Source organism: Ciconia boyciana, chromosome 8, assembly GCF_034638445.1.
Source record: "Ciconia boyciana chromosome 8, ASM3463844v1, whole genome shotgun sequence".
NCBI lineage: Eukaryota > Metazoa > Chordata > Aves > Ciconiiformes > Ciconiidae > Ciconia > Ciconia boyciana.
Genome location: NC_132941.1, coordinates 43382186 through 43401866, shown reverse-complemented (window position 1 = coordinate 43401866; position 19681 = coordinate 43382186). Strand labels below are relative to the sequence as shown.

The following is a 19681-nucleotide window of genomic DNA, read 5'->3' as shown; positions in this document are numbered from 1 at the left end:
AATAGTTCCAAAAGAGGACCCGCCACAGAGGAGACAACGGCAAAACTCACTGTATCTTTGCACAGTTTGTCATTCGTCCAGGAACTGAATACCAGACTTGGACTTCTGTTGCTTTTGGTGCACTGGTCTGTGCTTCCTTTAAAACCACTTTATCTAGGAAATCACTTTATCTAGGAAAGCCTTGCCTTGAGAGGGAAGGAACTTACAAGCTACTGTGAGAGAAATCCAGTACAGGCTTTTGCTAGAGGCTTTAAACCCTATTAGTATGTGTCAGAGGCTGAATGCAGCTGTTTCTTTCCAGGTCTAAAGGGCTAAATAGATGAGCTTCCTTCGGGAGTTCTGAAGGGGCATCAACAACCTCTCTACTCCTGACTAAGGAGCAGATTTCTCTGAACGCTAGTAGATTTTCTGTTCCTGCCTCCAGTATATCCTTTCCTTGTGTTTTCACCAGAGTAAGTGGTTCTAAATTCCAACACATTCCCATCTTTTCATTTTGTTTTCCTCCTTTTTGCCAGTGCTGCCTGAGAATTACAGTGTGCTGTACCATCTAAGCTATTTCCATCCTCTGTTGCCCTGATCATCTGCCTCCCTTGCTACGAGGATATAGATTTGCTCCTAATTAACTCAGTGTAATACTTGGCCAAATCCACTGTGTCCAGAATGCACTGTGGTATAAATCTGCTCCAGAAAGGGCTCCCTCCTACCACTCAGTGACTCCTGTAAAAGATCCAGCATGTAGTGGAATTTCCTTGCATTTGATGAGTGACTGAGGATGAGGCAACACAAAACTGTCATGTGAAGTGAGTAATGGGCAATAAGTGAGAGAAGAAAAAAAGAGGCTTTTTGTTAAGCCAGTGGATTTTTATCAGCCTGTTGCTTGTTTTTATGCTGAAGGTGTCTTTGGAAATGCTGCTCAGCAGACTTGGCCAGAAGTGAGCTCATTTCTTAAGGTGACCTTCATGTTTCACACTGCAGAGCACCAGGAGTTAATCCGTCCAAAATCAGAATATAAATATAGGAAATGCCCATTAGACTGAGCTGAGGAGTAGCACAGGGAATGTGTGAAAAAAATTCAGAGATTGAACAGCTTCAAATTGACCAATTACCTTCTTAGATTTAATGTTTAAAACTTTTGTTGTAGCCTCTAACCCTAATTCATATGAAGGAGCAGTAAGCTGAAAACAGTAAAAAACCCCAAAGGATTGTTCATAGCAATACAATAATGATCAACCCTCTGGAAAGCATCCTAGCCAATCGAGTAAAATAACTGTACGGCCCAAGGTCAAGGAGACGCTCGATGGAAATATCTCTGGAGGCAACACCCATGACGGCAAGATGCAGGGCTGAAAATCGGGAATGTAGCCTGGAGAGGGCTGTGCCACCTGTGGGTATTCCCCGGGGAGATCTGGAAGCTGCTTAACGTGAAGTTTTCTGGGTCCCATTCACCTGGGTTCAAATCTGAGGAGGGTTTGACCTCAGGAAGCTGCAAGCAGCTCATCGAGGAGGCAGCGGTGGGGGGATAAAGTCCAGATTCCTCCCAACAAGCCTAATCTCTGGCAAGCGTGCGCGCACCAGCCGTTCCCTTTTCCAGTTTCGTGGCCGGAGGTTTTGCAGCGGGAGACGGCCCCGGCTCCCGCCGCAGCCGCAGCCGCTGTGGCTCGGGGAGAGAAGGAGGAGGCCGCTGTGGGAAGGAGGCATCGCCGGCGGGGGGAGCGCGGCCGGCCCAGCCGCGGGGTAGCCGGGGCGGAGAGGCGGAGGCTGGCTCGGGGAGAAGCGCGTACCTGGGGCTGGGGAGAGGGAGGGGACAGCGGGGGTGCGGAGCGGGCTGCGCCCCACCCGCCCGCGCTTGCCTCCTCCTGTTTTTAAGGGTGCTAGAGAAATTCTGGGGCATGTTCTCCTCCCTTACTTCCCTCCCCTCTTCTTCCCTCTTCCGAAGAGAAGAATCAAGGAGAAGAGATGAGGAGAGGAAGGAGAAAGTGAAATTCTGAGATGCTGCTGGGAACTTTGGTCCCTTCCCTTACATCTCTTTCCCTACACAGAAATGGAAGAGGCTGCCCGCTCCCGCCGGTGCGGAGCCGCTAGTGCCCTGCTCCCCGGGCAAGCCAGCTGCAGAGCCCGGGGAGGAGGCAGCAGCTGAGCCCCGCAGCTGAAGGAGAATGTGATGCTTGAAGAAGCTTCTGCCCACTTTGTACAGGAAGGATGGAGATCCCCAAAGTACTCGGGCTCCTGGTAGAGCTCTCGAGTCTGTTATCCTGTCTCAGATGTGTGGAGGTAAGAAATGGTTATTCTTCTATCTGCTTGTAGGAAGTCGTATGGCTCTTTTAATATCCTCACTGTAAGTGGATCTGTTTGTTGAATATATTTTCCAAAGCGTCTAGGCAGCTGTGGTCCATGGGAAGGGCTGGGGGCTTGGGGAGGGATTTATTCTGTTGTGTATATGAAATTCAGAAAATGAAACAAAGCAGGAAAGCGGGATGCACAAGGGCTTGCAGATGCTTTGGCTCAGGTTTCCTATGTTTCTCAAGCGCTGCAGTGACCCTGGCAGGAGAGAGCCTTTGTTTCTGTTCTTTGCTGATTGAGTCATTACCCCTAGTGCTGTTGTGGACAGATGATTTATAGCCACACGGACCTGGGGCAGTGGCTGCAGCACAGGCTGTTTGCACTAAAATTTGGTGGTGGTGATGGTCAGCGTTAGGGGATTTTGGAAACGGCTACGGGAACTGGCAGCAACTCATCTTTCATTAGAAGGGAAGCATATTACTTGGACTGCAGTTCTTTTCATTTGTGGTCTGTCTCCAACAAGAGCAGGTTCAGACTTTCATATATAGCCTGTTAGGAGTCCAACCCATCCCTCTCTCGCCTGCAGGCTTATGTGTGTGCAGGTGCACACTAAAAGCTAGGAGTCGGGGGACCTGGATTGTGCCTCAGTCACCTGTTTGGTGCGGTCACAAAAGTGTAGCCTAGCTCACTTCCCTCTCTTTGCAAAAAGGTTTGACCTCCTCAGATAAGTCCTTTGGTGGCCTATTGTTGGTCCACAGATCATTATGTGGGCTTGCAACAGCCTGATACATGCAGACAGATGGATTTTTGGCTGAAAAGGGTTTTTCAGTTAAATGCTGTGTTATCTGTGCATCCCCTTGTGCATACACACCTGAGATCTGATCTGCTGTTTCTGAACCATGTCAGGAATTCATCTTCAATATGCAGTGTCACATTCTGACTTCTGGAGGGTGATGCTGGAGCTTGGCCATGGTTGTCAACACCTGCTGGACCATATTCATAAGCTTGATTTGAAAATGACATCTGACATGGGAACTATCTCTGCTTATTCCAGAGGTGGATTTTGTTTAATTTCAAATTTTACTCTTCCCTTTTTCCAGGGAGAGGGGAAGCTGAGAGAAGCAAAATTACTGCATTTTGAAGAAAAACAGAACCATTTCCAATAGCTAGTATTCTTTATGTGCACACCTCTGCTCTGTGAATTACAACTCCTTGTTCATATAAAAGTATTAGAAATGTCCATTTAAAAGTATTTAGAAATGAATTAAATTACAAGGAGCTAGCAGAAGCATGTACAGTTTCTTCTTTTCACTCTGGGTCTGTGAAGATCTTGCACCTGCCTGCACACCATGTAATGGTGTTGAGTGGAGATCCCTATCTCTCAGCCAGCAGTCAAGTTATAACCACCAAAAACACTGCCTGTAAGAGGAAATGCTCTTCTGGGTCTGGACAGGATGCTGGAATTCTGAGGGCTTTGTTTTGTATTTTTTGTTCTTAGCTATTTAACACCATTTGGATAGTAATACCATAGGCCATATCATATTCTCATGTATTAAAAACAAAATCCTCAAAAAGCCTTGTTGGATTTTCTTCTTTAGGTGTTTCCCACTTTGTACACAGATGTTTATTACTATTTTAACAGGGGGCATCATCCCATCATGTAGATATATCTCTGTTTGCTGCTGTGGCCATAGATTGCTTGCCCTATAAACAGAGAGAGAATGAATGGTTATTCATTATTTTTCTTACTGGTAACCATGATTTTCTTCTAGCTTTTCTTTCCATAGGCATCTCACTCAGGCTTCCAATTCTACTGGAAAAGAACAAGTAGAGCCCTGTAATGTAGTGCTTAGATCAAGGGTAAATCTCTGCAGGCCAGTAATTACTCATTTTGTTGTTAGTGGGCAGAGCTGTGATTGGATTTGAAGAGGAGCAATGGGGAGAGTGGGGAAGAGGCTGGTTACTAGGGTGTGTTTGCCTAAAGCAGCAAAAGGCCGAGCTGCTTTTAGGACATGCCCATGTTTATTTCATCGGATAATCATCTCTCTGCTTTTGCTCTGTTTCTTTTCCCAGGCTTTCCTGGGATCCCAGCCCAACCAAAACCATTTGCACAGTGCAGGTAAGAACAAGAAGTTATTAATTCAGTCATCGGGCAGATTCTTTCCTGCAGTGGTGATCTGAGACCATAGGTACAATGAACCACTGCTACCTGGCGTTCTTCCTTTCTTTCCATTATTTCTTCAGTCTTTTCTCCTGCCTCAATGTCTGTTTATCTCCTTCCCCAAAATGGCCAGACCACTTTCTTTTCTTCATGTCTAATGCTCTTGCAGTTCCCTACTCCTCCCACATGTTCTTTTCCTTTCATCTCTTTCTCTGCCTCAGTCTTTTTGCATGCTTACCTTTCCTCTGCTCTAATAACTTCTGAATTCTCATACACCCCGCTCTGAGGGTCCCAGTTGATGTAAAGAGCACAGTGTGTTTTCCAGACACCTACCTGTAACTGCTTCTCATTTTTGTACCTTGCAGTTAACCTTCAGCTGTCACTTACCCCCTCTGGGTTTGGCAGCGGCTAGAAGGCAAATGGCATGAGGCAAAGTTTCTTTGTACCCTTGCTGTTTGCCCTACGTGTCTTTATGGCAGAAGGGTTTTCTGAAAGTGTTGGCTTCTTTTTGTTTATTCAGTGAATAGACCTATAACTGTTATCCCTTCCTGAGTCTGCTCTTCCCATGTTACGCACTCTAAAAAGCCCACCCTCACACAGAATCTGGCTCTGCTTTCCCTCTTTCTTATTTCAGGATCATGAATTGAGAGTTTTCTTATTTGTTAAAGACCGTATTAAATTAATTGTTGAGGTTTCTTTGCATGAAAGATTTCACATGGGCACTGCCCTGGAACATTGACACCTGCACTTCCCCCCAAAATAGGTTCCCTTTTTCTTCCTATACATTGGCCAAGTTCAGATAAGCCAGGTGATATACGAATATGAAACAATGAAATACAACATCATGTCCCATCTTCCCGCTTTATAGAATTAAATTATAGCTAATTTGAAACTCTTCTCAGTTTCAATCAATCTAGACAGGCAATTAATCTTCTAAAGAGCCTAGGATCAAATTTAAGAGTATCTTATTCAGGTGCCAAAGCAGGAGGGGAAGGAAGTGGAGGAGTATGTGCCAGGCTCAAGTGCTGCTTGAGCATCTATTGAAATAAACAGCAACAGGAACCAGTTCAAATTGTCCATGTTTCGGGCCAGAGTTAACACATTTCAAAAGTCTATCTGGGCAGTTCATGACTTCCAGATCGGTTTGGTTTTTAGATAGTGCGTATTCTAAACATTCTTTGAGCAGCTGCCTTGAAGAGTGATAGAATTGAAACCAAGCAAGTAGCAATCAAGACTGCAGACATGGGAGGTGTTTCAGGAGATCAGCTGGTATCTCCCACACTGTCTGAGCCTCGGTTTGTGATGCCTTAAGTGATGCTAACAGCTCCCTTCCTGTGCCCAGCGTCCAGCGTGTGTGGCGTCGGACCTCTTGGGTATTACAATGGCTCACTGGCGGTCACTGAGGCCGGGGCAGAGTGCCTCAACTGGGCAGAGTTCCCCGATTATGTCCAGCAGTACCCAGACCGTGGCTTGGGGGACCACAACCACTGCAGGAACCCGGATGGGGGAACTACACCCTGGTGCTTCTACCGGCTTGCATCAGGGGCCATCGGCTGGGCTAACTGCGACTGTAACCAAGGTAAGGGCTGCTGCGTGTCTCTGCCAGCGCCTGGGCTGCACTGTCTCGGGGGGCTCAGGCCAGAAATGTGTGCTGCCCAGACTTGCAAGCAGCAGGTGGGACACCCTGTGAAAGAAGCACAGTACAATAACTGTCCCAAATTGTTGAAATAATTAGGACTAGAGGCTAGCCTGTGTGGGAGAAGAACGTGTGTATATAGTAGGGGGTGGATTTAAGCTGCTGGAGCCATAATGCCTTGTATAGATGTTTTTATTCTCATACAAGGAGACTTCTTTTTTTTACTGTTAACTTATGCCACTTTGAAAACAGTTTAAGTTATGTGGAAAACAACCCACTCCTGCTCCTTAAGTGTCCATATCAGAGCTCTCCTGTAATTATAGCAGTTCAAATATAACAAGGAAAAATCTTCTGTGGCTAGGTTCGTAAATCTTCTGTGGCAAGGTAGGTCATAGGCTTACTTTAAAATTCCTCGCAGTGCCAACACAAGGACTGCTGCTTATTTTGAGGCATGTAAGGGAGCAGAGCTCTCTCAATACCCTGACTCCAGTGTAGCACTCTTGAAAATGTTCTGTTTGTCCTCCTGTTTTCTGACTTTCCTCCCTTCTCCTGCATTTTGCAAAGCAGGTAAAGCTCTAGTTCAATAAATGAAATTACAAAGTCTTTTCCTTTGTCAGTGGAAGTGCTTTCAAAGATGGCTTCATTAAAGGGAAGGATACAACAAGTGTAGTTGTGCCGTGTGCCTGCATTGAGGTACTACAGACAGAGGTGTACCCTTCTCCCAGTATGTAACTGAGTGAGGAGATGTGCTTTCTAAACAGCGGTAGATATTTGTAGTGCAGTGGGAATTGAAAGGGCATTTACATTGGCACTTCCTTTTCTTAGAGAAATTAAGGAGGATTCACCTGCTGTTACTGAACATCTAGCTGTAGCAACAGTGACTCTCATAGGTGAGGTGATCAATGGAAAATAAATCAGTGGAGTGTCATAGGAATTAGAAAGCCTGCCACTTCCATACACCTTTTCAAGGTGTGTAGAAATGTCAGTCGCCCTCATTTCACAAAAGGAAAATCCTGGAGCCGTGGCAGAACCCACATTTCCTGCCAGTATTACCATGGCTTTGAAATGGATGTAGCACCAACCATCCTCCTGAGCAGCCATTGCTGGAACTGGGAAGGTGCCACGTCCCGCACTCCTTCATACAAGTAACTTCAGTGACAGCACCAGCAAAACGGGGATGAGAAAAGCCAGGTGCAGTTCAAGTCCCAGACTTGCTGATCTGAAACCTCTATCAGAAGATGGCATCTTTTTTTTTTTTTCTTCTCTTTTGGAAGGTGCTGTGCGGTTGGCTGAAGATAGCAGTGTGGAGCTGTACTTCGGTGGACTCTGGGGCACCATCTGTGCTGACCACTGGACTGACTGGGATGCCAGTGTTGTCTGCAGGCAGCTAGGTCTCAGGTGGGAACCTCAGCCTGGTTGCAAGAGTTACGTGCTCATGTGGCCTTGGAAAGAACAGCCTCTCTGGTTACAGTTCCTCTGGCATAATGTGTTGGCTGGGGGAGAGGAGTTTGTTTTGTGGGCTCATTTCCCACTTACCAGGGTCCTTTCCTACTGTTTTCTTTCCATGGCTATGTCAAGCCCCAACCAGCATTTGCAAGAACTTTTTAAAGCAGTAGTTTCTGCTTGGTGCTCCAGGCTGTGATGAGTGAGCTGTGAGATCATGTCTCCTTTTTAGTATCACCAGCTGGAGTTTGTGTAGTGATTTATTAGAAATTTTGAGCGTGTGAACCCTCTTTGGGAATCTGGGATTTGGACCTTCAAACTTCCAAACAGCAAGGAGATAAGGTCCACAGAGAAGGAAGGTGGCGATTCAGATATTTGGATGTTTGGGTCTGTTAATGGGTTCGTTTATCACTCTCAAATGAGGGTGCCATTTCTGATCACACCAACTCCTCTGCAGTAAGTAGGAAGACAAAATGGGCTAGAGGTGGGAATTGCTTTGTGCTTGCTTGTACTTTCCCATTGGACTGTACATGGCCACCCCTTTATGCACTCCCAATCAACTGGGCTCACTGGGATGTGAAATGCCACAGCTGGGCTGCAGTCACAAGAACCAAGGGAAAACAAGCGTAAGTCAAGCAGCGCTACAGCGCTTCACTGCTCTGTTGCTTTCTCTGTACCAGTGAGATCGGCACAGCTGGGAAGAAGAGTCATCCTGGACTGTGGCCTCTTCCCCTGCACCTGCAGTCAGCAAACTGCCACGGGGATGAGAAAGCCCTGCTGCAGTGTGGCTATCGGGAAGCTGTGTCAGGAGCTTGTAACCAGGGGAGTGCCACGGTAACGTGTCTCCCTCCAGAAGGTAAATCTCCAGGGGAGGTTCGCTCCCTGTTTCTTGCATCAGTGTTGCTGATAAGATGTAAAATCTAAGGTCGTGAAGCTGTGAAGAGCAAATCATTGGAGCATGTTCTTCTTTCACCTGCTATACAGGTGGTTATCTTCCTTCCAGTCGAAATTATCCATCCTTTCCCAATCCCAAATACTCAGAGCGGGAATACTTCTACAGTCACTGAAAGATGGCTGTTGCTTATGACCACATCCCCTTTTTATCAAACCAGGTTTTTGTCTGCAGGCAGCAAAGTCATAGTCACTGTAGCAGCCAGTTAAAGAGCCAGCCCTGGACCAGCGGCACCCGTACTGTGGGTTGCAATCATGGATGCTTCTGGGGGGGTTTAGAGGGGAGGATGTCGTAGGGTGGGACAAGAGCAACCCAAGACCTCCTCTGGCTGGTGAATGGTTCTATACCCCAAACTGCTGGATGTGTTTTGTCTCTGTCTTGCTCTGTTGTGCTCTCTTTCCCTTTCTTGAAGCACAGGTGTAGGTGCCCCGCTGCGTTTAGTTGGGGGGAAGGAGAGCTTTGAAGGGCGAGTGGAGGTTTACCATGATGGCAAGTGGGGTACCATCTGTGATGACCAGTGGGACGACCGGGATGCTGAAGTAGTTTGTAGGCAGCTGGGACTCAGGTAATTTCCCTTGCTGTACGTCATGGAGTGGTAATAAAGGTAGGCAGAATGAAAAACGTGAGAGCATGTCCTTTCACTATAGTACCAGCCCTTTCTATGGGAAGTGTACAGAAACCCTGGAAAAGATAATTCTGGACTTATCATCCTATAAAGGGATTTTGTACTTGATTCCTGTCACTTTTATGGGCTTATGCTGTGGAAAAAAAAAAAAAAGTTGGTGCATCCCTATCCAAGGTCTGTTTGTGTTTATCCCTGTTCATTATTTTTGCACTCATGTCCTAATGCAAATCTTTTTGGCCTCAGTGATAACTTGTCATGGTGATTTCCATATGTGAACTGCACTTGTTTACTTGGTTAAGTTTAAACACATCCAGTTTCGCTGACTGCCCTTATCCTCTTCAGACAGGAAAGCAAGAGAGAGCACCTCATTCTCCTCTATGCCATTCAGCACTTGACATGGGAGCTGTTGTATACTGAGCATTCTTGAAAATAAATCAGTACAGAATTGTTTAAAATGGATGATTCCATTTTGAGCTCCCTCAAGCTTTGGGAGTTTTGCCTGTCGCTGAGATTGAAGCAGCATTGTCCTCAGAACTCCCCGGGTGTCTGAACTGCCCATGTTGCAGGCACATTTTTGTTATGTGTTGGAAGGTCTCATTACAAACCTTTCCAATAAGGTATTTCAGTTAACAGTTGGCAACACGACTGTGTCAGAAATACAGATAATCTATGGGAGGACACTGGCCTAGCACAGGAGAGTCCCTCTGCAAGGCAGACTCTGAGCGCACAAGACCGTGACCTTCCTTACTGTGAGCATATGTGTCTGTCCCGTTTGCAGTGGGAACCCAAAAGCCTTGTCATGGGCTCACTATGGGCAGGGATCTGGCCCAATCCTGCTGGATGAAGTGGAGTGCTCAGGCAATGAACTCTCTCTTGACCAGTGCAAGAAGAGTGACTGGGGACAGCAGAACTGTGACCACATTGAAGATGCTGGGGTCTCCTGTGACCCTTTCACAGGTACAGATCTACAGCTCTACGCCAGTCAGATGCGGTCTGTCTTACTCCCATATTACACAGCTTGCTCAGCAGATAGCTCCCCTGCTTCAGGATCCTGCAGGGCTCCTACGTATGGCTCCCACAAGGGCTGCCAGATGTGGAGGCAGAGAGCAAGCAGCTGGTGGGAATGGATCAGAGTCAGGCTTGGTGGTGTTCCCATTGCTTTCCACAGGTGGCATGGGAAGGCCGAGGTGAATCCTCCCCTGACAGATGGGCATGTTTGGGAGCAATGAATGTTTGTTTTTTGAGTACCCACGGATATCTGTGTCTTCGGTTTCTTTCACTCATGGGCTGCACAGAGACTTCAGCAGTGGGGCACAGGCTGTTTCTTTTCACCCCTGCTGAGTGCTGATCTTCCCTTCTCCCACCCCTTGCAGAGGGCACTGTCAGGCTGGCTGGTGGCCGCAGCCCCAGCGAAGGCAGGGTAGAAGTTTATTACAACGGAGACTGGGGCACAGTATGCGATGATGGCTGGACAGACCTCGGTGCCCAGGTGGTCTGCAGGCAGCTGGGCTTCAGGTAGGACTGAGAGCGTGCGTAGTGTCTGTGCTTCCTAATTTCAGGGACTAGATTCCATGCCCCATCACTGGCATAGGCTGGACCTTACTTCCTTCAATGCTGTCTTTGTTAGAAGGGTTATTACCATTATACAACTTTATTCAGAAAAGATTAATAGGTATCCACACCCTTTCCCAGGGAAAAAAAAAAATCTTTATTATCTCTTGCCTTGGCCTGTTTTAGAAAGCAGATAACAGGCTTGATACTGTCTTTATGAACCCCTCACCAAAGTCAGAAATTTCTCTCAATACACCTTAAATTTCCAGGTGTATCAGCTCAGCACTGCCGCCTCTGCTCTGTCAGCTAAACGATATCACCCATCTGCTCTGTCGGCTAAACACGTCACCTGCTTCAGTAGTTGAACGAAGACCATCAGGGCAAAAAAGAGTAGTATTAGGGATTTTTTGTAATGCTTTTCTTTGAGCCCATTGCTGAACTGTCGTCCTTCCACATATGAGTTTGGGGAAGATTTAAAATCAGGACACTGTAGTCTTGGAGCCAGTAAAGGTTTTTTTGTGTTTTTTTAAATATGATTAGGGTATCCTTGTAAAATTTCAGCTTTATAGACTGAAAAATACTAAATTCTTCCCTTTGAGTTCAGCCGCATACCATGTTTGTCATCTCTTGTAGTGCCTAAAAGTTTGCAGCTTTCTGCATTTCAATTCCAGTTAGCTGCTTGCTATAAAAAGAATTACTTAAATATTGATATTTTTGGTGCCTCCTCTGCTAGCCCCTCCCCAAATTGATGTACCTGGTGTCACGTCTGCAAAGCAGCCTCTGTGGGATAGCTGGCCCTCTGTGCTACTGTGACTGTGCCTTTGACCAGACACTAGAAAGTGGACTGGTCTGAGCAGGCCTCCCTCAAAACTGAAGCTGGTGAGATGTGCAAGCTGCTTGGCTGCCATCCTCTGTGTCACGGAGTGGTTTAGGTCAGGAGGCCACCGATGTCACAGTTGAGCTCTGCGGGGGAGTTTCCTTTCGGGTCTGAGCTTGGGTCCCTCCATGGGATTAGTGAGTTTTAATGAATCTAATGTTATGTTCTGTTTCCTTCCTCTAGTGGTCCTGCTACCCTGGCTTCTGAAGGGGACTATGCTGCTGGCCAAGGCTTTATCTTACTGGATGATGTGGCTTGTCTGGGGACAGAGCTGTCCCTCCTGGACTGTCCCCACAGCAACTGGGGGCAGCACGACTGCTCACACACAGAGGACGTGGGAATCCGGTGTTCCCCCGAGAGCAACACAGTCATGGATGGCAGCCTGGGTAACTTGCCTTGTCTCTTGCCCTGGATGGTGGGGAAGTGTCACCTGCTGGTCTGTTCCTTTGGAAGCTCTGGCAGATGTGGGAGTTTTCCCTGTGCTGTCTCAGTGAGGGGGCTGCTTTTTGAGGAGGACTCCTAGGAACAAGCCCTGGTTGTCTTGGGGCACAGCCACAGAGCTGTGGCTCCGCCAGACCTACAGCCAGACCTGCAGAGAAACTGAAACTGGAGAGAATTGGCAGTCTCTAAAACAAACCTGAGGGGCTGAGGAACGGTGGCTGCCTTAGTGTGCCACTGCTCACTGGTGAGACGCCTCAGCCCCATGTCTCTGGGAACATGGAACCCCTTTAACTAGACCCTTCAGGAAACTGGTGTAGTTACATTAGTGTCACACCTTGCCAAGACAAGAGGACTTCAGACGTGAGGGGCTGTCGTGTGGAAATTGGCACTCTCGTGTGTGGATGGCACACGTTTAATTAAAATTGCGAATGTATTTCAAGTTAGCATAATTTCCATATTTATATGAGGCCTGATACTATCCCCTTTCCCTAGTACAGGAGACTTTCCAATTTGTCAGACATTTTTTATTAAAATAGACAGCATCCAACTTTTTTGTTTTTCCTGGATGTAAAACTCTCCTCCTGCTGAGAATAATATAATAGTTTTATAATTTAATGGATTTATTTCCAAGGCATGTTTAGGCTTGTCCACTCTTGGCTCAGGAGTTAATAACTTTCCTTCTGTTCTTGTTCTCCTCTTTACTCAGCTTTCAGAATACGATCCACTAATGATTTCCATTATGTATTAAATAAATTAATATGTATGTAGTCTTCTGATTCAGCACAGAGGTGAAATGAGGGGCATAGTCTTCATATAGAAACATGCCTTTTTTTTTTTTTAAGCTTATTGATGTCTGGGATTCATCTTTTCCTATAGAACACAAGTTCTGGGCACCTCACACTCTCTGGTATTTTTGCTTGCAGAGACCCATGTGTTTTCTGCTGCAGGGCCTCCTGTGCGGCTGGTGGATGGAGAAAGCACCAAGGAGGGACGGGTTGAGGTATTCCTGAATGGGCAGTGGGGCAGTGTCTGTGATGATGGCTGGACAGACAGAGACGCTGCAGTAGTTTGCAGGCAACTGGGATTCAGGTAAGAGCTCTGGTACACGCGTCTTATAGATAGAAACAGCTCTCAGGGGGATCGCTTCTTTCTGGACCTGTTTCTGGGGGCTTCATTTCTTAGTTTTGGCATACCTGCATATGCTTGAGGGAGTAGGATCCTATTCTCACAGTGCCTTCAGCAAGTACTGTACTATTGTCTGTGTGCGGAGAGACACATGAATATTATTTCTCTTAAAATGTGCTGGTGCATCAGGTTCACCTGCCTTCTGCTTATTGCAGATTAGCCACCCTCTCTCTAATTGCAGTGGTACAGCAAAAGCCAGGGCAATGGCTTATTTTGGTGAAGGCCACGGGCCCATCCATCTGGACAAGGTAGAATGCAGTGGCACAGAGCACGCCCTGGGGCAGTGTGTCAGGCCTGACACCGGGATTCACAGCTGTTGGCACAGTGAGGATGCTGGTGTGATCTGTGACTATGTGGAAGAGAAGGTCCAAGACATCAGAAGAACAGGTGATTTCTTCTATGCAGCAGTCTGGGGCTCCAGTTGTAGTATCTCTGCATGCTTTTATGCTTTTCCCCTGTAGTTCTTCTCTTCTTGGGCTGAAACTTCACCTACAAAATAAGCATGTCCTGTCCTGCACCTCCTACTTTTTCCTTGTTTTCATTGTCTCTTCTTATGAGCACAGGGTGCTCCAGAATGAGGAGCTCCACCTATGTCAGGCCTTTGAGCCTGCAGAACTTCCCCACAGCCAAGTCACCATACCCTTCCTTAGAGCTGTAACCATGAGCAAACTTTGGGGTTTAGAGCACTGAGGAAATAGCTGTAGAGGTCCCATTCCTGGCATAAGACTACAGATACTGGAGGTAAGCACCTCCACCAAAACTGAGGAAACTTATGGGATCAAATTCTGATTTCCAGAATTCCAAAAATGGAATTCTATGAATTCCATATGCACAACACAATGCAGTCAACTACCATGAGAATTAATGCCCTCAGGGAAGGCGAATGGTATTTGGCTCTGTGACAGCAATTCTTGATACTTAAGCTGAAGGTATCTACCCAACTGCTCTAACTTTGCTGTGCAGGTCCAGAATCTGGTGTGTGTGGGATGCGCCTGCTTCACCGTCGCAAGAAAAGGATCATAGGTGGAAACAAGTCTCTCAGGTACTACCCTGTAATTGCCGGGAAAGCCAGAACTGGTTCCAGCTTTCCTACGGGCTCTGGAAATAGCTTGGCAAATGCTGAATACATTCACACATTTTCACTGGTGATTTTTGAACTTGATTTGAACCAATGGGCCCATCTAGGCGAGAATGCATGCCAGCTGAGCCCAGAGGGGGCTGAGTGGATGGGAAAAGAGGAAGACAGCTCTTGTGTGTGTGATGCCTATTATTCCTCTGTTTCTTCTTCAGAGGTGGTTGGCCATGGCAGGCCTCACTACGGCTGAAGGGTTTTCATCGAGATACTCGTCTGCTGTGTGGAGCAACACTGATCAGCAGCTGCTGGGTAGTGACTGCAGCCCACTGCTTCAAAAGGTGCGTTTGTGAGTGGGGAGCCCCGAGGGGGGCTCATTCAAAGATGAACAAGATAACCTCATACAAGGCTATCCTCCCAGCCCAGTGGACCCACATGAGCAAAGTTTCTAAAACAAGACATTCAGGTTATGATGTATGTGATCTTGGATCACTTATGGGGATGACTCAATATAGGTTTGCTTTATCCTTCACTGCTTACACCTGCCCTCTTAACTTTGAGGCTTTACAACTTAAAGGGAACCAGCATTTTGCCAGTGCTTTAAGCTTTTCAGTGCTTTAAGGAACTGTGAACACAAGGTCACACACCTTGCAACTGTTGAAGCCATTTTCATAAGAAAAAATAATAAAGTCTCGTGCATGGAACACGCATTGACCCCAACAGCTGGCACTATCACATCTGCTGAAGAGGTCCCACAGTCCTGTAGCTGGCACTGCTTTATCAGTTTGTGAGGAGGTGGTTCAGTCTCACAGCAACTGAGACTTGTGTGAGTCTGTTTCTCTCTTAGTATGAGTATCAAGACCTTCAGTGTCTTTTTCTCCAGGTTTGGTGTTGATGTGCGGCGCTACCTGCTGCGGGTGGGTGATTACCACACAGGCGTGAAGGACGAGTTTGAGAGGGAGCTGCCCGTGGAGCGGATCGTCCTCCACAGGAACTACTGGGCTGGCAGCAACGATAATGACATTGCCCTGGTCCGGATGCGGGGCAGAGAGGGGCACTGTCTCTCCTTCAATCACCACGTTCTGCCTGTCTGCCTGCCCGACAGGAAAGAGAAGTCTGACATCAACAGGCAAGCTTGCATCATCTCTGGCTGGGGTGACACAGGTGAGTGATGGGGCTTTGAGGAGCAAGAAGGGTGGGGGAGTCTGGGTTCAGGAGCCTACATGGGCCATTAATTTATGTCTGCACAACTCAAGGCCATGTGCTTACTGCTCCTATCGTCTGTGCCAGCACATGGTGTCACGGAGCGGAGAGGTGAGGTGATTTTTGTGCCATTGTGTTTTCTTCTGATTTTGCAGCTTCTTGAGCCTGCCCATGGTGGAAGTTTTGTTTGCCAAAGCATCCTCCTGAAGCTGTGGGAGGGAGCAATGCTGCCATTCGGCCACAGTCCTCTCTCTTCCCCGTTCTACATGCATGTTTGCCCACAGCAGACCCCTTAGGCAGCAGCCTGTGCAGAGCTGGTGTACAAAGCCTGTGGGAGGCCCCCATGTTTCCATGACCTCCTGCCTTCTTCATGATACCGTAGTAGTGAAGTGGAGGCTTAGAGGTGGAAGGAATCTCTCTCAGACAACCTTGCTTGATCTCTTCTCCCTGGATATTGCTGCAGGGGCAGTTGGGCTCTGAGGCTGGTTTCTGCACTAGGTTTGAGACAGCCTGTACCTGTCCTCTTGCAGCACATTGCTGTGGAGCTTCCTAGGTAAAAGGGAGCAGGGACTATTCTAGAAAGTATTAATTATTAAATACTTAACGCTCTCAAGGCGATATTTTAAAATGCTGGGCTCAGTGGAGTCCTGACATGCATGCATTAGCAAGGTCTAGAGACAGCTTTGAACTCTAAACAAAGCTTTATAACTGGCTGCCCCATCCTCCCTCATTTGGGGCTCAGAGACGCAATGCAGGGCTTGGGGCAAGGAGGCCTTTCTGGGGCTACTGTGACTGGAGTAAAGCCATATGTTCAGAAAGACTTGCTGCCAAAAGGCAAATAGCCCCATGAGCTTGTCTGTTGATTTTGGACTTAGCCATCCTTCCTAGCTCTTACCTCAAGTGTTTAACTGCAAATATACATTTGTCTTTGGAGTGACTTGCGCCAGGTGCACATGTCACCTTGGGGTGTCTGGGGAGGATCAAGGAGCAACTTGGCCATGTAACTCCCTTAAGCTGTACTGGTACTTAATGGCTAGAATCCCTCCCACGCACCAAACCCTGCTTTCCCAATGAGAGGTGTGGTTACCTACTACCTTGTGAACTTACTGTAAACCTTGGGCACAGAAAGGTCATACTCTAATATAGCACAGGAACCGTATGTTCTGAGCAAGTCTGGGGTAATAAAGAGATTTGAGCAAATAGAAACAAATCTCTAAGATGAAGAGATTTCGAGCTCGCTCATCCAAAGATGAAGCGAGCTCCCTTTGAATAATATTTGGATGCCTCTGAAACATCTTCCAAAACTTCTCTGAGGATTGAGCACTTCACAAATATTACTGCATTTATTCTCTTGAGAAAACATTGTCCTTGTTTTACAGAGGAGGAAATGGAGGCTCAGAGAGGTGAAATAAATTGAACAAGGTTCAAATTACTTGTTGGCAGAACCAAGAGTAAGACTCATACTTTGATCTAACCTCTTTTTCCAACCTCTTCCCCATCTCTTTGATCTTACAGCTCTTTTTTGTGGTCTGGCTTGGCACTACTATTTTCTGAAGTTCTGGTGGTTCAGAGATGCTGAGCTTGGCCTATTTCTGTGCTGCAGTCTTGACATTAAATGTAGAAACATCTGGTTTTGTGTGGAGCACCGCTGCTCTAGGTCGCTGCTATTGTCTGTATGTGAATTGGTCTGGCTGGTCTGTTCTGTTCCAGGGAAGTCCTATTCGAGAACCCTGCTGCAGGGGATGGTGCCTCTTCTCCCACGGGAAGACTGTGAGGTCCGTTACGGGCAGAAGTTCACTAACCGCATGATTTGTGCTGGGAACCTCTCTGAAGATAAACGGGTAGACAGCTGCCAAGGTGACAGTGGAGGGCCACTCATGTGTCAGAGGTCAAATGGACGCTGGATCATTTTGGGGATCACTTCCTGGGGTTACGGCTGTGGTCGGAAGGATTCCCCCGGTGTGTACACAAAGGTCAGCAAATATGTACCCTGGATCAAGAAAGTGACCAAGCTAAAATGAAAATGTCTGAGCTCTAGGAACTTCAACATATGGTCCTTTTGCCCTGCAGCAGCAAAAGGTTGTGGCTTCTGGCCTGTGACTGATGGAGACTTATTTTGCTGTTGGACACTGGGAAAGGACTTTAATGTAGAACTGGGAGAAAAACAGTTGTGGCTGATTCTTTAAAGTCTTTGGTTTCACTTTAGTCTGTAATCTCTGAGCAGAGAAAGCAGGTGCACGCTGGTAAGAATGATAAGTTGATGTTGCTCTGACTATGAGTCCTGTAATGCAATCACACTTGTTCCTTTGCCCTGGTACACAGAAATGGTAGAAGTGGAGAGAGACCTGCCTCTGTAAATCTATTCCCATTTTTGTATGTTTGCATACTTGAGAAATGCTGCAAGGAGAGGTGAGATGCTTGGAAGATGGCACCAGGCTCTGGCATAGTGGAAATCTTCAGATATTTTTTCATAACAGCTCTCTTCAGTTCCAGGAACCAGAAGATTTGACCTGAGCTGAGGAACAGGCCAACAGCTGGGGTTTTTTTCCTTCCCCGTTATGTCTCTAGGGGGAACCTTCTCTCTTCTGAATAGTAGGTCTGCTCCCGTATGACCCCTTTAAAGTGTCTGTCCCTGCTAAGAGATGCTTGTCCCTCCTGCTGTAATCCTGTATCACACATTTCCAGCTGCTAGATGCTATGGTTTTATTGCTGCTTTCTCAATATAGTGGTTCTTTTGTGTTTTTGGTTTTTTTTTTCCTTCCTTAAAGCAGCATCTCCTAGAATCAGTTGTTGGTGCGAGGGTAAATCTTCATTGTTAAGAGACAATAGCTTTCTTGCCCTCATGATTACTAAAAAGAACTTAAAAATGTGACCTCAAAAGGCTGAATAGCCACGTTATTTTTCTTTAACATTACATTTGGATTTAATCTCAAACATTCAGGTGTTGAGTCACAATTTAACAGCACTGCGGGGATTTTCTCTTGGTACCTTATTCACCGTAGTTATTAGCTGCCTTTTATTTGTGATGTTAGTCTTTAATATATCTGTGTTCACAGTTCTCTCATGAAACATGGAAATACTCCTGGGCTATAGATACAGAACAAACACAGGGAGCGAGTAATTTGCTTGAGGTGTAACACAGTAAGTGTGCTGCAAAGCAGCTTCCCGCTTTCCTGAAGTGTGTCCTATTCTTGCAACCTCTGGGCTATGCTTCCTCTCTTCTCTTCTTTGCACTATTTCTCTTTTCATTCCTCTCAGTGGGAGTAAACTGGCTTAACTTGAGGGCATGCAAGCACTGCCATCAAGCTTAGTTCTCAGCCTGAACAGAAATAATGCTGAGAGAAAGCAGGGGTTGTTGAATACTTAAATTTCTTCCTTCCCTCTTATCCAAACAAATTAATAGAGTTTCCTCTTAGGCCTTACTCACTCGAGTAGGTAGAAAAATATAAAAACAGACAGAAGGGCTAAGTGCATTAACAGTTGTGCAGCGCACAGTGTGTTCTCGCTGTGTGTAGACAAGTCAGAGAGAAGGCAGCTCTGCTCAGGAGCAGGGGCAGTAACCTTTGATGTATAACCAAGGACCCGAACATGGAGGAGTAATACAGAATGGGACACATGGAACTTGTGCCAGATGTGCATGTTTTGGGTTCGCTCATGCACTGTAGGGTAGGCAATGACTGGATTGGGCACTGGCCTGCGGTCTGGAAGGTCTGCACTCAAGGCACTGAGAAGTTCAGTACCTAGGTATTACCAAGGCAAGAACAGAAGACAGAGCACAGCCTGTGGATTAGCAATGTCATATTACAGGCCATGTGGTGACAGAGTCCTAGAAATTGCCTTGGATTCAACAAGTTGCCTAAAGGTTTAATTTGTCTTCTATAAAACAGCTTAATGTAAAGGTGCTGACCTGGCGAGGTGGCTGATTTTTGTGTGCGAATGCTAAACTAAACAGTTCCATTTACCCTCTCCAGGGATTACAGGACAGTTGGGTTACCAATGCTGCAATGCACTTCAGTGGAAACTTCATTTTAAAAAATAATTGTAGGAATCCTGAAAACATGCAACATCAGAACCCCTGCAAACTGGCCTTTGAGACAGATCTGGTCTGTTCATGCCTCTTCTCGATGGGCTGAATGTCTGCAGTGCAGCTCGTGCTGATAACCCGGTTTGAAGTGCCAGGCTTGATCCTTCGGTAGCACTGTGCTTGGCTCCACGCTGGCTGTGTTGTCCTACAGCTGCTGGCAGAGAGTTCCTA

At 46.7% G+C, this 19681-nt stretch overlaps 1 protein-coding gene across 1 annotated transcript; it reads left to right on the top strand.

Moving 5' to 3' along the window:
• The first annotated feature begins 2049 nt into the window (after window positions 1-2049).
• On the top strand, window positions 2050-17447 carry LOC140655631 (neurotrypsin-like). Its single transcript, XM_072870369.1, has 15 exons — window positions 2050-2271; window positions 4354-4399; window positions 5784-6020; window positions 7352-7475; window positions 8201-8376; window positions 8890-9037; window positions 9876-10054; window positions 10471-10612; window positions 11709-11911; window positions 12914-13055; window positions 13333-13538; window positions 14115-14193; window positions 14442-14564; window positions 15107-15387; window positions 17137-17447. Exons 1-15 carry the CDS (start codon window positions 2200-2202, stop codon window positions 17445-17447), a joined length of 2469 nt encoding a protein of 822 aa, XP_072726470.1. The 5' UTR covers window positions 2050-2199.
• Window positions 17448-19681: the final 2234 nt, after the last annotated feature.

What these genes read in the sequence shown, in the direction of transcription:
- LOC140655631 (XM_072870369.1), top strand. Translation starts at nt 2,200, where the DNA reads ATGGAGATCCCCAAAGTACTCGGGCTCCTGGTAGAGCTCTCGAGTCTG. An exon ending in TAACTGCGACTGTAACCAAG is followed by an intron (nt 6,021 to 7,351) that starts GTAAGGGCTGCT and finishes CTCTTTTGGAAG; the next exon opens with GTGCTGTGCGGTTGGCTGAA. An exon ending in GGTGGAAACAAGTCTCTCAG is followed by an intron (nt 14,194 to 14,441) that starts GTACTACCCTGT and finishes TTTCTTCTTCAG; the next exon opens with AGGTGGTTGGCCATGGCAGG.